The sequence below is a fragment of the Chrysemys picta genome, chromosome 25 (assembly GCF_011386835.1).
Source record: "Chrysemys picta bellii isolate R12L10 chromosome 25, ASM1138683v2, whole genome shotgun sequence".
Taxonomy (NCBI): Eukaryota; Metazoa; Chordata; order Testudines; family Emydidae; genus Chrysemys; species Chrysemys picta.
Window position 1 is genome coordinate 5,464,813 of NC_088815.1, and position 17,214 is coordinate 5,482,026.

The 17,214-nt window shown below is 48.2% G+C and overlaps 1 protein-coding gene across 5 annotated transcripts in view; it reads right to left on the bottom strand.

Annotated features, from left to right (window-relative positions):
* Window positions 1-499: 499 nt before the first annotated feature.
* The window catches only part of REXO1 (RNA exonuclease 1 homolog), a 73,981-nt gene continuing 57,266 nt past the window's right edge, over window positions 500-17,214 (bottom strand). For 4 of the 5 annotated variants that reach the window (XR_010594922.1, XM_065578382.1, XM_065578385.1 and 1 more), the window contains exons 12-16: window positions 11,265-11,375; window positions 10,265-10,380; window positions 9,272-9,410; window positions 5,817-5,937; window positions 500-4,390 (exon numbers count right to left, since the gene is read on the bottom strand). Coding sequence is in view for 4 of the 5 variants with exons in the window: in XM_065578382.1 (XP_065434454.1) it covers window positions 4,302-4,390; window positions 5,817-5,937; window positions 9,272-9,410; window positions 10,265-10,380; window positions 11,265-11,375 (576 nt within the window). In the remaining variant the exon portion in view is untranslated. Of the gene's footprint in view, window positions 4,391-5,550; window positions 5,938-9,271; window positions 9,411-10,264; window positions 10,381-11,264; window positions 11,376-17,214 lie in introns of those variants that run through there. The other variant, XM_065578384.1, reaches the window with a different exon arrangement.

Consider the following 17,214-nt stretch of genomic DNA (forward strand, 5'->3'; position numbering starts at 1 on the left):
CTGGCTGCATTTCAGTCATGGGTGAAACAATCCTTCACTCCCTAGTTTGCCTAGTGCTTTGGGGGTGTTTGATGAAAGCTAACGTCACCCTTTATCCTCCAGCAAGAAATTAAATTAAATTCCAGGCAGCTTATGGGGTGGAGGGTCTCTCAAAGGACCCCTGACAGCAGGTGCTTAGTACAGACACCGAGAGCACACCCAAGACATACTTAGCCTAGTGGCCTTGTCTCAAATTTACCCTCTTGTCCCGCTTGTGCAGAGCATTACATGGTGGTTACCTCCCCTCCACCCACTGCTCTGCATAGGGCTGAAAGGACACTGTTTGCAATGTACTTTGCAACCCTAGGAGATGACAGATGCTATTCAAATATACAGTGGTGCCAATTGTGTGATCCGGATCACCTCCATGGCTGTGCCGCAGGAGAAGTTCAGCGAGCAATTGGCAGGGCTGTCGGGCATCTCCCACCCATGGTATTGAACTGACAAGAACACAGCAATGTCAGAGGAACAGTTCAGTGTTGGGAGCACATAGGAGCCCCAGAGCGATCAGCCCACGGGTCTATTCAACACCTTTTTATTAAAAAGAATTACAAAAAGGAACAGGTTACAATGTTTATATACAGTCCAAAAATCTATCCCCTTTGCTGTTACAGTGTCCCAGGCGCTTCAAAGAAAGAATTACTGCAAGGGGGCAGACCCCCATGCCAGCTGGTTACCTGCAGCAGCATCTACAGTACGCCACATTTCCGGGCGGGAGGTGGGGGGGGGGGGGGTAGAGAACACAGGCAGGGGGGAGGAGATAGAGTTAGTAACAATACAGTGACCAAGAGGCCTGATTTTAATCAGCACAGTGATGACTGGCACCCCAGAGCTGCTTCCTGAAATGGACAGAGCGGGAGGAAGGAAAGAGGGACTGCAAAAGATATAAAGCAACGTGGAATATTCCAAACCCCTATAACGAACACAGCCAGAAATCTCATTTTAGACCGTCGTCCAATACAGGCTACAACTGAAGCCCATCATGGTGGATTGCAAATTGAAGGGGGAACGGAAGGAGATCCATCATTTCTGCTGCTGGAAACCTGGCATCAAATGCCTCTCACAACAGGCAAGAGGACTCCATCCTCTAGCCATTAATGAGGGCAGCTCATCCCAGTAGATGTGCCTTCTACCCCTCCTCTCACTCGCCCACCCCGCCCCCCCATTGCTACATGGGCCCACACGAACATTGGGCAGCAGGCTCAACTGGAGAATAGCAGCTGGAGAATCACCCATTATGCCATTCGCCCTCACGGGATGGCGTCCACTGAGGGGTGGGGATGTCCATTGCCCGGGCCACTTCTGCTCTGGAACAAAGACACTTGGGCCTTCCTGGGGGAAAGCAGCCGGGGCCAGTTCCCAGCTGGGGCGTGAACAAAAAGCGGAGGTGTTCCGGCCTAAAGGAAAAGCTGACTGGAAAGACGTCCCGAAGGCAAGAACCCGCCTCGAATCCTGCACTGCTCCAAGCTTTATTGCTAAACAATGCTCGCCCCTTTCTATAGCCAGCAGAACAGAACCAGACTGGGAACAGTCCGCACTGGCAATCCAGAGGAGAAGCTCATTAGCAGTAAAGATGGTGTAACCTCTAAGCTGTAGTTCCTAGGAAGTATCTCTAGTGGGGAAAGGGCAGGAGCAGAGAAATCCATTCCTCCCCAGTAAACTTCCTACACGGCCCCACCCACTAGCAAAAGACAGGCCTTGTGAACAGCAGCGTTTACTGCTCAGTGCCTCAGAGCCTGGAATAGCAGGTGGCAGAGCCGGAGGGCAGCCTGCTGTGACGAGTGGTGGGGGACTGAGGACACCCCTTTACATGTATGCCTCCCAAAATACAGCAAGAACCCAATTCAGCAACTCCGTGCTTAGCAGAGGGTCTGTGCTGAGCGAGGGGGTGGGACACGGCCTGTTACCAACAGGGGAGATGGGCCAAGTGCACTGGCCGAGCCACTTGGGGATGGATCGTCAGAGAAAGTGGCTCAAGCCCCGTTAACTCTGCTTCCAACCACAAGCAGCCGGGAAGGGCAGGGAAGTGATGGAGCCTCCGGCTAATGGCTTTGCTCACGATTGCAGGTTTCTAAGGGCAACGCTGCAAACGAAGAACCATCGTCACCCCACCCAACCCCCAGTGCAAGCAGGCACATGGGGAAGAGATGGGAAATACGGCAGAGGCTGCTGTGGTTCCAGGGAAGCAGCAGGGTTAGACAGTCTGTAGTGAGGTTATAATCGATGAATGGTAACTGAAGCTAAAAGAGAGAGACTTTAGGTGGGGGAAAAAATACATCTCACAATGGAACACAAGGTATCAGGGGCAAGTTACTCCTTGAGACAGAGTTCATCTGTCGTATTTACAGCCAGCCACTTTATAAAGGGAACAATGCAGCAGGATGTACTGTAGTAATGCCAATCCCACACATCAGTCTGATCACCCTCCCGCCCCACGCCCACGGTGCTATGGCCCCCAGGGAGCAGACGGTCGGTAGGGTAAGGCCCAGTGTGGGCAGCACTAGGGGAAGAGAGGGTGTGAGTTATTCACTCTAGAACGTACCCCCTGGGGCTGCAGAGGCCTGGAACAAACGGACGGCAGCTAGCGGAAGCGATTTTCCATTCTGGTCACTGTATGTTAGCTGACGGAGGCGGCGTAGGCAAAGCAGCGTTCTGCCCTTCGAAAAGCCAGCCAGGGCTGGGCTCAGCTGCCGCGCTGATCTCAGCTCAGACGAGATTCTCTCTCTCTGAGCCCTGAATGCAAAGGGACTAGAAAAGGGGCGCCACGAATATGGTACATTTAAAGTCAAGCCATCAAAGCCCTTGCTATTCCTGTGCACTACTGGTTTAGAGTTACTATTCATAAATAAATATTGACAGTATATTGAGCGAGTATAGAAACAGATGGGGGGGGGGGTCTGTAAAAGAGGAGAGAGAGAGAGGAAGAGAAAGTGAACTGGGGGATTTTTTTTTTTTTAAAAAACACCCCAATTTCCGTGAAAACCAGTTTTTAAAAGCCCTATTTTCACCTATTGCTTTGATCTCGCTAAGTCAGTCCCCAGCTATAGGGATCAGTCGGCAGGGACCCCTGAACATTTTCCTATCCAGTAACAGCCAGTGCTACCACCACCCAGCTCCCGTTGGCAACCCTTGAGCCTTGCTTCGGATCAACACAATGGAGGTGCTCTGGCAGCTGAAGGGGTGACCCTGGAGGGAGCCAACTCCTGCCATCCTGCAGTCACCCAGAGGATGCAATGAGGAGCACTTGCTCGATGCCACAACCTAGCCAGCCAGAGTGTAGATCAGCCCCTATAACATCACCTGTCCCCCCCAACAAGTTAATAAGTCTAAGTTCCTCCTGTCCTGGACAGCTGTAAGTTGCTCTATGGCTTCACAGCCTTCCTCACAGTCCTGTCCACCTTCCTGCTGTATCACTGAAACGGACTGCCGCAGCAGGTGGTGATGGCAGCCTCGCTGTGCATGGAGCATAAGACACTTCTGGCTTCTTCACCTGTTGCCACCCAGGATCTACAGAGCCCTGCACTTGTTCAGAAGGATCTGGGCACAGCAGCAGAGAGTCTGGTGAAAGTCATCACCATCCCTCCTCCTCCTCTTCTGCCCAGTGTGGCTGTTTCTATTCACTGCGTTTCAGGGGCATGCCATACTCCCTTGCAGTGGGTTCTTGCTACGATCCCTTCTGGGAGACCCAATTCTCTCCCAACCAGCCTGTCTGCAACTCACATGCCAGCTACCAAACGTTTCCTGTTTCACACCCTTCTTACCCAACTCTTCTGTCTGTTTCCCACTGTCCAGCCACTGGGGGCAGCTGTTTGCTTCAGAAGACAGAGGCAGATGCTGTGCCACCCTTCAAATCTAAATCAGAAATAAAAGAGTTGTCTACCTTTAGCTTCATAGAAAAGATCATTTCAGATGTATCCACCGTGCCTCTGAACGCTTCTCCTAGAGAATAGAGTCTCTTTCTGGCTGTACTACTCAAAGCAGCCTTGCCACGTCTACAAGGCAACTACCGCATCACAGAGCATCTCTCTGGTGGAATCAAGAGGATCTCAGAGCTACTACCCGGCCATATGACCATTGCCAGCTGAGAGCCTGTACCCTGTAGCTGTGCCAGCAGCAGTCTCTACGTTCCATAGATACCAGCAAGTGCATAGGGGATCTGGAAGACGGCATGCTGCTGGGTACAGGTGAGCAGTGTTATGCTGAGTATTTATTGCACTGCTTCAAAGAGGCAGAGGAGGAACAGGAGAGCGAACGAGCACAAGTCATCGTTTCACTTTAGCATCTTCTTTGATTTTCCAGATCATCAGCTCCATGCAAGCGCTGGCGTCCTCGCTGGAGTCATGACCTTCCACTGGGAACGAGAGACACAAGTGCCACAGTTAGCCACAGCGGGACAGAAGGGACAGGCGTCCTAGGCCCGGCTCCTGGGCCCAGATTCTAGAGTACATTAGGGGTCCAGGTTCTATTAGAAGGTGGGGGGATTAACTCAGAGACACTTAATTGGGAGCCAGTGGCCTCAAAAGCCCCTGCAGTTACATCATGAGCATTGCTCTAGTTGCACTGGGGGGGGGGGGGGGGAGAAAGAGAGATTCCATGGTTCAAACAGAGAAACAAAGTTGTCGAGTGACAGCTGTTCTACGCTGAGCGTAGCCCATCCTTGGAGCACCTCGTTTCAGAGGGAGGCCTCAGGACAGTCTCCTGGAGGAGTCCAGAGCAAAACGCAGCAGACACAGTTACACTCTTCAGGGGAAACTCTGAGCTGACAGATGCCAGTGGGAATTTCACACACCCGAGAGCAGGGCAGAAGTACCAGGGGAGGTTATGTGGCTCACGCAGCTGAATTCCCCTGACATCTCAGCACCACCTTCGGCTCGCTAGACCCCTCTGCACAAGCAGCAGGCAACCGCTGACACTTGCCTTACAGAAACTGGATGTGGGGCCGGCAGACGCCTCAGAGGAGGAGCGTGCGCTGGAGCCTGCACCCGCCCCATCAGAATGGCCTGACTTTGGCACCAGAACAAGGCTCAGATTGAAGCATTCTGAGCCTGACAAAAGCAGAGGGGTGGAAAGGGCGGTTTAGGACCTGATCTCACCCCTGGCTCCTCAATTCTCCCCTGCCTGAAAGATCAAGCGAGAGCTCTGAAAAACGTCCTACTGCTCTGCCCTGCAAGGTTATTTATGTAGTGCTGAAAACATCCAGAGTGCTTAACAACAGCCAGGCCTGAGAGCAAGATCCCTGCTCAAAGGGATTTACAGTCTAGAGGCCCCGATGGCTCCCGTGCAGTTAGACAGACACGTGAACATGACTCACTAGCAGGCTCGCTACGTGGGCTTTCAGGAGAGGCGCTGCTGTGCTTTAGTGCGTGGGCTGGTCTCAGCGTGAACGGGGACATGACTTGCAGCTTCGAGACAGGGGAACAAAGAGGAAGGGTGGCTCAGGAGACGTGGGATCGAGTCCCAGCCCTGCTATAGACTGCCACTGGCCTTGGGCAAGTCACTTACTCTCTGTGCCTCGTTTCCCATCTGCAATGCAGGGACAATAACGTTTCCTTTCTCCCACCCTTTGTATCGTCTTGCAAGAGTGAAAGGTGTTTGGGGCAAGGACTGTCTGACTAGGAGTTTGCACTGCACCTAGCACGGTGAGGCCCCAATCTCCACTTGGTGGGGCACACGTGGTGGTAAGGGCAGAAGGGGAGAGAGGAGTGGAGGACCTCGCAGTGTAGGTGGAATTAGATGGGAAAGCAGCGTTCCCGTTTCCCCAGTCTCTGAAGTCTCACCGTTGTCTTGGATGATGCGCTTGAGGTAGTCGGCCATCAGCATCCGGAGTGCTCGTTTGTAAGGCAAACCCAGCCGGTGGGGAAAGACAACTGCAGTATCCACCACTGTGTTATGGATAAGCTGGGAGGGGTGGGAGAGAAAAACAGGGTGGTTTGTTTTCCCTCCTCGGAGCAGTCAGTGTATTAACTGAGATTAACCACACACCCCAGGTAAGACCTGGATCGCCCTCATATACAACCTTGATTGCCCTCAGATACGAGCTTGATCGCCCTCAGGTACCACCTCCACAACACTCCCACCAAACCAGTTCCACAGGCAGCTCTGCCTGAGCTGAACCGAAGTGTCCTGAACAGCACCTTCTGCCAGCCCGGCCAAGGCACTAACTCCTCTCCACGGGCAAAGCTCCTTCTATCCAAGTCTCAACTCAGCCATTAAAACTCCTCCGAGCAACAGGGCCGCTCGTCCGTTTAGCCTGGTGCCAGAGACACTCCCATGCTTCTGGAGGAGTCTTTTCACAGCTTGTTACACCGTCAGAGCAGCTCCTGGGGAGGGGTCCTTTGACACAGAATGAGCTGTGCTTTGGGCCATACTTGGATTTAACCCATTACCCACCACACCTCTGCACAAGTAGACTCTTGCCTCTTTTAGAGACAGGTCCATTGGTTTCTTAGCTGGAGCTGGGGCTTTGGAAGGGAATCACTTATGAGAGTTTCAAATTAGCTTGAATGGTTCTGTTCCTGCTCTCTCTGCAGATGGATTTAAAGAGGGCTGGATAATCTGAGCGCGTGTGTTGTTTGTAGTTAATGTAGGATGAGACAGGGTGAGCAGATCCTATGGGCAGGGCACAAGCAAATCACTGCAGAGGCCGGGAAGGAATTTCCTGCCACTCACGTACATAACAGGGGCAGAGAGTTCACTTGCCTCTAGTATCAAGCATTGGCCAGAGCTGGAGTCAGGATAATGGCTAGATCAGGAGACGGCCACCTATCAGCAGTGGTGTGCCGAGTCTTCATTTATTCACTCTGATTTAAGGTTTCATGTGCCAGTCATACATTTTAACGTTTTTAGAAGGTCTCTTTCTATAAGTCTATAATATAGAACTAAACTATTGTTGTATGTAAAGTAAATAAGCTTCATTTAAAATTAAATTAAAATGCAGAGCCCCCCGGACCGGTGGCCAGGACCCGGGCAGCGTGCGTGCCTCTGAAAATCAGCTCCCATGCCACCTTCGGCACACGTGTCATAGGTTGCCTACCCCTGGGCTAGATAGTGGGGTGAGTGCTTCAATCCAGCATGACAGAGCCCATGTGCTTTTGAAACAGCGTGTGCTTAAATTTGTTGGAGCGCTAACATTCTCTGTGCTGGCCAGAGGAGTGTTTAACAGGGGCTATGAAGAAGCCAGGGTGAGAGAGAGGTTAAGTATCATACGGACAGTATAGCCCTGAGACTGAGGTTAATTTGTACGTCTGGCCAGCGAGGGCGACTCCTGGAGGGCTCTCTTCTTTAGGTTTCTGATTCACGACACAGGATGACGTGAACGGGCCTTTGACTCTCCAGCCACCCGTCTGCCCCTTACTTTGTCTAGGCACTTGCTAATGTTGCGTGACAACTTGCAACTTCCTCGTTAATCGTTTCATAGCTGAGCTATGGAAATGCTTTAGAACAGCTGCCGTTTAATGGAAACAACCTGCCGCGCTCTTTGAAGTGTAAAACTGCCAAACATTATGGATAATCTCCTCTCTGGCACAGTCAAGGCTGGCATCAGCCCAAGCAGAATAATTACTTATGGAGATCAGGGAGACAGAGGAAAGGGGCTAATACAGCTTTAAATATAAAACTGAAATGCTATTGCTATTTGAAGCTTGTTGTGGCCATTATTGGGATGGCTTCTTTACTGCCAGAGCCTTTAGAGATTAGGACTTTGCATGGCACTGCCTGTAAAGCTTTGCTATATTGCTTTGGGTTCGTTCTCTTGGCAGTTTCTGTGATGCTAAGAGAAAATAATGACTTTAAGAGGCCAACACAGTCATCTTGTGGCTGATGAGACCGTAAATGATTTTTTTTATTGTGATTACTGATACTTTGAGATCCTGGGAAGGAGGGTGGTATAGAAAGGCAAAGAGCTTACAGGCATGAACGCAGTAAACTTCCCAACACCCCCGTGAGTTAGTAACTATTACCCCTTTATCAAATAGGGCTACATGGATAAAGGATGGTCTTGTGATTTGCGGGCTTGAACCAAGTGCCAATCTGCCAGACTTCCCCTGACCTTGGGGGAGTCACTTCGTCTCTCTGTGTTTCCATTTCTGTACAGTGGGGCAATGGCCCTGCCCTGCCACACAGGGGAGTGGTGAGCATGAAAGACTGAGGAGCTCAGATCATAGAATATCAGGTTGGAAGGGACCTCAGGAGGTCATCTAGTTCAACCCCCTGCTCAAAGCAGGATCAATCCTCAACATCCCAGCCAGAGCTTTGTCAAGCCTGACCTTAAAAACCTCTAAGGAAGGAGATTCCACCACCTCCCTCAGTAACCCATTCCAGATGCTGCGGTGATGAAGGCCAGAGAAGCACCTTTGGGCTTTGTCTATACTCAAAATGCTACAGCAGCACTGCTGCGCCGATACTGCCTATCCGTCGACATAGGCAACCCACCTCCCTGAGAGGCAGCAGCTCGGTTGACAGGAGAATTCTTCCATTGACCTAGCCCTGTCTACACTGGGGGTAGGGAAGTTTAACTACACTATTCAGGGTGCGGATTTTTCACACCCCTGAGCGACATAGTTAAGCCAACTTAATTTGCTAGCATAGACCTGGCCCCAGATAGACAGTAAAGTCAGTGGCAAACCTGGGGCTAGAATCCAGGAGTTCTAGTAGCCAGTCCTCTCCCTCCCGCCCAAAACTCTTACAAAATTAAATAATTCATGTGAATGCTGTCTTGGTTTTGGGAGACCGTTTGACAGGCCAGCCCTCCTCTGGGGTGGTTCCATGACAAGCCTCCAGGGGTAAAAGAGGGGTTTCTCTTTCCACGGCTCATCCAATCCCTGACCGCACTGCTGAGCGCATCAACAAGGGAACAATCTGGGCCACTGGGGATGGTGTTTCTCCTTTCTAACGATGCCTGTCAGCTTAGAGCTCACTCAGGGGCTTAATGGCATACAACCAATCCCCTCCAGCCTCTAACCACTACACCACACTCCACAGCTGCCTCATGGATAGCTCACAGTCTCACAAAGCAACCCCATTCAGTCAGACAGAGCTAGAAGGTATCCTTTGGTACAGATCACTAGTGACTTGAACACTGCTTGTGCCCCTACTCAACCGATCTGGCAGCCTCCAATGGCTCAGACAAGGCGCTACTGTGATCTTCTTGCTTTCATGAAGGCAAACTCTTTCTGTAATGGTGAAACGGTAAACACAGATTAAAGGAAAGGAAGGAGGGGACAGGGTTTGTTACCTTTAGTGCAAATAAATCACTTTCCAAGCTGTGTCCTATCAAAATCGTGTCTGCGCTGAACATGTTTAGTAGAACAGCTTGCACGTCTCGCAGGGTGATGCTTGCGTTCTCCAGGTCCTCCTCCGTCACACCTGAAAACCTGCAGTGCGACAGCAACAGAGGGACTTCTCCTTAGTGGGGCTGAACCTTCCACGCCCTAGCAACACCCACACATTTGAGGCAATGAAAACTTCCCCTCCTCAAAGTTCTCAAGAAGCTTTCAGCCAAGTGATTCAGACCATTGAGACTTGGCGCACGACATGGTGACAGAGGCACCTGCCCCCATTACTGAAACGGCTCTTGTTTAAGACTGCAGTTCTGGTGCAGAGGTCCTGGTCTTTGTGGTAATTGTGATTCACGTCTGAGACGCTTGCAGTGGCAGCTCCTTTACCCTCAGGGCCTTGCGACTTGGCCCACGTGATCACTGGGTCACTCGGGTTTGGTGCATTCGCTCCCCCCCCCCAGAAGGAGATGGGCAGGCGGATGCACCAAAGTTGAGTAACGTTGTGACCTCATGGGCCAGGTGCAGCCCCACCCTGCTGCGGCAGGGTGAGCTCACTCTTGCAGGACCCCTGTTCCTCCGCTTTCCAAGACACATGCATAGCAAGTAAGTGGCTGGGCTTGAGGGGAAGTTTTCATGCCCTCCGTATGAGAGGAAAAGCAGCCACGAATGAGCTTTGCCATTTCAAATTCTAATCATAAGCCACACGCGGCAGAGGCAGCGAACTCAGCTGCTGGGGAGGAACGGCTGGAGGGGACTTGAGAAATGCCTTGTCATCACTTCTCGAGCCAGCTGCAGATGGTGCTGACAGGCTAGGGGAGAGAAGCCATGCCGAGAGATCATTGTTGGGCTGCTGAAGTCATTTATTATTCAAAACTCTCCCCAGAAAGCCGAGTCAAGAGCCTTTTTAATGGCTCCAGCCATACTCCATCCAGGGGAGGGGTTGCTCTTACCTGGTGTTGTAGTCCACCACTTTGTTGTCCGGTTTGACAAAGGTGTCATAGACCACTTTCAGGTCCGAGTTGATCACGGTTACTCTCGTCAGCTCCAGTCCTTGCTTGGTGTAACACTGTCAACCCCAAACAAGCAAAGAGAGCTGGTCTTAGCCTGGTGTTTGTAGTCCAGGTCTTGGTATTTATGTGCCACCCCATTCATGTTAGCACTAGCGTCTCCTGAATTACGACAGTTATGCTGCTGCATGGCTGGCTGGCATACATTGGCTAACACGGCTATTTTTCAAAAGAAATTTATCATCTTAAGTATGAACAGCAGCTGACCAATTAAAAATACATCTCTCACTAACCCCCAGAATGTGCTGTGACATCATACAGCCAGATAATCACACGGTCTGCCAAAGGAAAAAAAGAAGAGTCTTATTTGATGCTAAATATGGCAGGTGAAGGAGAAGTATCTAGGAGGTGTATATGTATACCACAGCATGGCCTATAGACAGGCAGGTCTACAGTACGTGATCTCTGGAGCACAGCATCAGGGGAGAACCAGTTATTCATGCAGCAAGGTAACCTTCTGGTATAAATATTAATAAGAGTTCCACAAAGAGGATAGCTACAATTTATAATCCACTTTTTAAAATAATTTGATACGCAGTGATCCTGAACAGGCTTGCTCTTAATAAACCCTATCAAAAGGATGCTTAAAGCACTGGATTAGATCGTCCTGATCAGTTACATCCTGAGTCCTGGTTCCTCTTGCAAATGGATTAGAATGTACTGTTCCCACTGCTGATGGATAAGACTCCCACTCAGAGAGTAACTGTTCAACATGCAGCATCCCAAGTGCGGCTTTTATTCTTCTGGGAGACTGACAAGCGGAAACAGATCTCTACAGGAGAGCGCTGCAGAGAGCTGCCCTGTTCCACCCCAAGCTTCCCACCAGCCCTATTTCATGTGTATGTTCCCCTTCCAGTTAGGATTTCTGCTCCCGGATACCCACCATTTCACAGTCTAAAGCGTAGATCCCTGGATAGCCATTGGTAGTAGGCAGCTTCTCAAAAGTTTTCACAAAACCCTCCAGGTTCTCCTTCCGGCCATCTTGGACATGTTGCTTTAAAAAGAAATCCACACACACTTGTAAGACAAAAGCAAGTTCCTGAAATCCCATCACAAGCCAGACAAAACTCAGAACTAACTTTCCAACAGATCAAATCTCAGATTCAAATTTCTTTACATTTCCAACAATTACAAACGAAGAATAGGATTGGCTGGCAAAAGGTTCCAATCGAGCAGGTACCCTATAGAAAGGCAGCAATTACACAACAGCCAGCGGTTATACAATTGTACAGGAAAATGTTTCATAAAGCAACAAGCGACCAGCTTGGCTTAACAGTGAAATCCCTGCTGATCTTAAACACAAAAAAGAAGCTTACAAGAAGTGGAAGATTGGACAAATGACCAGGGAGGAGTATACAAATATTGCTCAGGCATACAGGAGTGAAATCAGGAAGGCCAAATCACACTTGGAGTTGCAGCTAGCAAGAGATGTTAAGTGTAACAAGAAGGGTTACTTCAGGTATGTTAGCAACAAGAAGGTGGTCAGGGAAAGTGTGGGCCCCTTACTGAATGAGGGAGGCAACCTAGTGACAGAGAATGTGGAAAAAGCTAATGTACTCAATGCCTTTTATTTGGCCTTTGTCTTCACAAACAAGGTCAGCTCCCAGACTACTCCACTGGGCAGCACAGTATGGGGACAAGGTGACCAGCCCTCTGTGGAGAAAGAAGAGGTTCAAGACTATTTAGAAAAGCTGGACGAGCACAAGTCGATGGGGCCGGATGCACTGCATCCGAGGGTGCTGGGGGAGTTGGCTGATGTGATTGCAGAGCCATTGGCCATTATCTTTGAAAACTCATGGCGATCGGGGGAGGTCCCGGATGACTGGAAAAAGGCTAATGTAGTGCCCATTTTTTAAAAAGGGAAGAAGGAGGATCCGGGGAACTACAGGCCAGTCAGCCTCACCTCAGTCCCTAGAAAAATCATGGAGCAGGTCCTCAAGAAATCCATTTTGAAGCACTTAGAGGAGAAGAAAGTGATCAGGAACAGTCAGCATGGATTCACCAAGGGCAAGTCATGCCTGACTAACCTAATTGCCTTCTATGATGAGATAACTGGCTCTGTGGATGAGGGGAAAGCAGTGGACGTGTTATTCCTTGACTTCAGCAAAGCTTTTGATACGGTCTCCCACAGTATTCTTGCCAGCAAGTTAAAGAAGTATGGACTGGATGAATGGACTATAAGGTGGATAGAAAGCTGGCTAGATCGTCGGGCTCAACAGGTAGTGATCAATGGCTCGATGTCTAGATGGCAGCCGGTATCAAGCGGAGTGCCTCAAGGGTCGGTCCTGAGGCCAGTTTTGTTCAATACCTTCATTAATGATCTGGAAGATGGCATGGATTGCACCCTCAGCAAGTGTGCAGATGACACTAAACTGGGAGGAGTGGTAGATATGCTGAATGGTAGGGATAGGATACAGAGGGACCTAGACAAATTAGAGGATTGTGCCAAAAGAAATCTGATGAGATTCAACAAGGACAAGTGCAGAGTCCTGCACTTAGGACGGAAGAATCCCATGTACTGCTACAGACTAGGGACCAAGTGGCTAGGCAGCAGTTCTGCAGAACAGGACCTAGGGGTTACAGTGGACAAGAAGCTGGATATGAGTCAACAGTGTCTCCTTGTTGCCAAGAAGGTTAACGTCATTTTGGGCTGTATAAGGGGCATTGCCAGCAGAACGAGGGATGTGATCATTCCCCTCTATTCAGCACTGGTGAGGCCTCATCTGGAGTACTGTGTCCAGTTTTGGGCCCCACACTACAAGAAGAATGTGGAAAAATTGGAAAGAGTCCAGCGGAGGGCAACAAAAATGATTAGGGGGCTGGAGCACATGACTTATGAGGAGAGGCTGAGGGAACTGGGAATGTTTAGTCTGCAGAAGAGAAGAATGGGGGGGGATTTGATAGCAGCCTTCAACTACCTGAAGGGGGGTTCCAAAGAGGATGGAGCTCGGCTGTTCTCAGTGGTGGCAGATGACAGAACAAGAAGCAATGGTCTCAAGTTGCAGTGAGGGAGGTCTAGGTTGGATATTAGGAAACACTATCTCACTAGGAGGGTGGTGAAGCACTGGAATGGGTTACCTAGGGAGATGGTGGAATCTCCTTCCTTAGGAGTTTTTAAGGTCAGGCTTGAGAAAGCCCTGGCTGGGATGATTTAGTTGGGAATTGGTCCTGCTTTGAGCAGGGGGATGACCTCCTGAGGTCCCTTCCAACCCTGATATTCTATGATTCTATGAACAATTAGTGCTGTTGTACTACAGCAAATACACAAAGCTGAAGGCATGGGGGCAGCAACAGCCTGGAAAAATGCAGGTATTCTGCAGTCTCACGCCACATGGTGATCCACTGCTTCTGATAACTTTACCACGGATGGTAAACCTGGTCATGTACAACCAGAATCTCACATCCACATGGATCTAGAAGTTCAAGCATCACATCCATAGCTCACGTTTGAGAGACAAGTTACCCATTCGGGAACAGGTATTAAATGAGGAGGAAACTAATAAATAACATTTGCTCTTTCTACTTAAAGAAAAAAAATTATGCAGGAAATTCCATAGTGAGCGTCTCATACTGAACCACTCCAGCTTCAGCTCATTAGATCATCCCTAGAATCCCTTCGATGGCATCATATCCCTATCTTGTATGGCTACGTAGTCTCTACCTTCTTGATTTAAAGCTATGCATAATATATAAAGAGCCAATGAGAGGAGCATTCCAGGTATAAGGGAGTACAAGGAAATCAAGACACTGCGCTCAGTCAGTGCAAATAAGTTACCTTACTTCAAAACCAGGCCATGCAGACAAACGCACAGAAACACTGACCACATGAAAAGCGAAGAGCTACGGCCTTCCATTTATCTTCTGGGCCTTATGAGCAAATTTCCAAAGTGTTAAATTATTGTCCCATTATGAAGCAATAACCTTATTCTGAACTAAAGCTCTAAGATCAAGAAGTTTTAGCCCAGAATACAGTTATTACTGAGTTAGCAGGAAACACCCTCCCTCAAATTATATTGAAGAACAGCCAGGGTCAGACCAAAGGTCCATCTAAGCCCAGTATCCTGTCTTCCGACAGTGGCAAATGCCAGGTGCCCCAGAGGGAATGAACAGAACAGGGAATCACCAAGTGATCCATCCCCTGTCACCCATTCCCAGCTTCTAGCAAACAGAGGCTAGGGACACTATCCAGGCTAATAGTCATTGATGGACCTATCCTCCAGGAACTTATCTAGTTCTTTTTTTAACCCTGTCTTGGCCTTCACAACATCCTCTGGCAAGGAGTTCCACAGGTTGACTGTGCGCTGTGTGAAAAAATACTTCATTTTGTTTGAACCTGCTGCCTGTTAATTTCATTGGTGACCCCTAGTTCTTGTGTTATGAGAAGGAGTAAATAACACTTCCTTATGTACTTTCTCCACACCAGTCATGATTTTATAAACCTCTGTCATATCCCCCCTTAGACGTCTCTTTTCCAAGATGAAAAGTCCCAGCCTCATTAATCTCTCCTCATATGGAAGCCATTCCATACCCCTAATCATTTTTGTTGCCCTTTTCTGAACCTTTTCCAATTCCAATATATCTTTTTGAGATGGGGCGACCACATCTGCATGCAGTATTCAAGATATGGGCATACCATGGATTTATATAGAGGCAATATGATATTTTCTGTCTTGTTATCTATCCCTTTCTTAATGATTCCCAGCATTCTGTTCGCTTTTTTGACTGTTGCTGCACATTGACTGGATGTTTTCAGAGAACTACCCACAATGACTCCAAGATCTCTTTCTTGAGTGGGAACAACTAATTTAGACCCCATCATTTTATACGAATAGTTGGGATTATCGTTTCCAATGTGCATTACTTTGCATTTATCAACATTGAATTTCATCTGCCATTTTGTTGCCCAGTCACCCAGTTTTGTGAGATTCTTTTGTAGCTCTTCACAGTCTGCCTGGGAGTTAACTATCTTGAGTAGTTTTGTATCATCTGCAAGCAAATTTTGCCACCTCACTTTTTAACCCTTTTTCCATATTTATGAATATGTTGAATAGGACTGGTCCAAGTACAGACTCCTGGAGGACACCATTATTTGCCTCTCTCCATTCTGAAAACTGACCATTTATTCCTACCCTTTGTTTCCTATCTTTTAACCAGTTACCAATCCATGAGAGAACCTTCCCTCTTATCCCATGACAGCTTACTTTGCTTAAGAGCCTTTGGTGAAGAACCTCATCAAAGGCTTTCTGAAAATCTAAGTACACTGTATCCACTGGATTCCCCTTGTCTACATGCTTGTTGTCCCCCTCAAAGAATTGGTGAGGCATGATTTCCCTTTACAAAAACCATGTTGACTCTTCCCCAACAATTTATGTTCATCTACGTGTCTGACAATTTTGTTCTTTACTATAGTTTCAACCAGTTTGCCCGGTACGGAAGTCAGGCTTACCGGCCTGTAATTGCCGAAATCACCTCTGGAGCCCTTTTTAAAAATTGGCGTCACATTAGCTATCCTTCAGTCATTTGGAACAGAAGCTGATTTAAATGATAGGTTAACAAACTACAGTTAGTAGTTCTGCAATTTCACATCTGAGTTCCTTCAGAACTCTTGGGTGAATACCATCTGGTCCTGGTGACTCATTACTGTTTAGTTTATCAATTTGTTCCAAAACCACCTCTAATGACACCGCAATCTGTGACAGTTCCTCTAATTTGTCACCTAAAAAGAATGGCCCAGGTTTAGGAATCTCCCTCACATCCTCAGCAGTGAAGACCGATACAAAGAATTCATTTAGTTTCTCTGCAATGGCCTTATCGTCCTTGAATGCTCCTTTAGCATCTCAATCGTCCAGTGGCCCCACTGGTTGCTTAGCAGTCCTGCCTGCTTCTGATGTACTTACAAAAATGTTTGCTACTACTTTTTGAGTCTTTGGCTAACTGTTCTTCAAATTCTTTTTTGGCCTTCCTAATTATATTTTTACACTTCATTTGCCAGAGTTTATGCTCCTTTCTATTTTCCTCACTAGGATTTAACTTCCACTTTTTAGAGGAGGCCTTTTTGTCTCTCACTGCTTCTTTTACTTTGTTGTTTAGCCACAATGGCACTTTTTTGGGTCTCTTACTATGGTTTTTAAATTGGGGGATACATTTAAGTTGAACCTCTATTATGCTGTCTTTAAAAAGTTTCCATGCAGCTTGCAGGGATTTCACTTTTGGCACTGCACCTTTTAATGTCTATTTAACTAACTTCCTCATTTTTGTGTAGTCCCCGTTTCTGAAATTAAATACTACAGTGTTGGGCTGCTGTGGAGTTTTCCCCCGCCACAGAGATGCTAACTTTAATTATATTATGTTCACTATTACCAAGTCGTCGAGCTATATTCACCCCTTGGACCAGATACTGTGCTGCACTTAGGACTAAATCAATAATTGCCTCTCATGTGGGTTCCAGACTAGCTGCTCCAAGACCAGTCATTTAAGGTGTCAAGAAACTATCTCTGCATCCTGTCCTGAGGTGACTGTACCCAGTCAATATGGGGAGTTTTTATAGCCTCTCTAATCTCCCTGAGCATTTCACAGTCACTATCATCATCCTGGTCAGGTGGTCGGTAATATATCCCTACTGCTATATTCTTATTATTAGAGCATGGAATTATTATCCATAGGGATTCTATGGTACAGTTTAGCTTCATTTAAGATTTTTACTTCATTTGATTCTATGCTTTCTTTCACATATAGTGCCACTCCCCCACCAGCACGACCTGTTCTGTTCTTCCGATATATTTTGTACCCTGGTATTACTGTGTCCCACTGATTATCCTCATTCCACCAAGTTT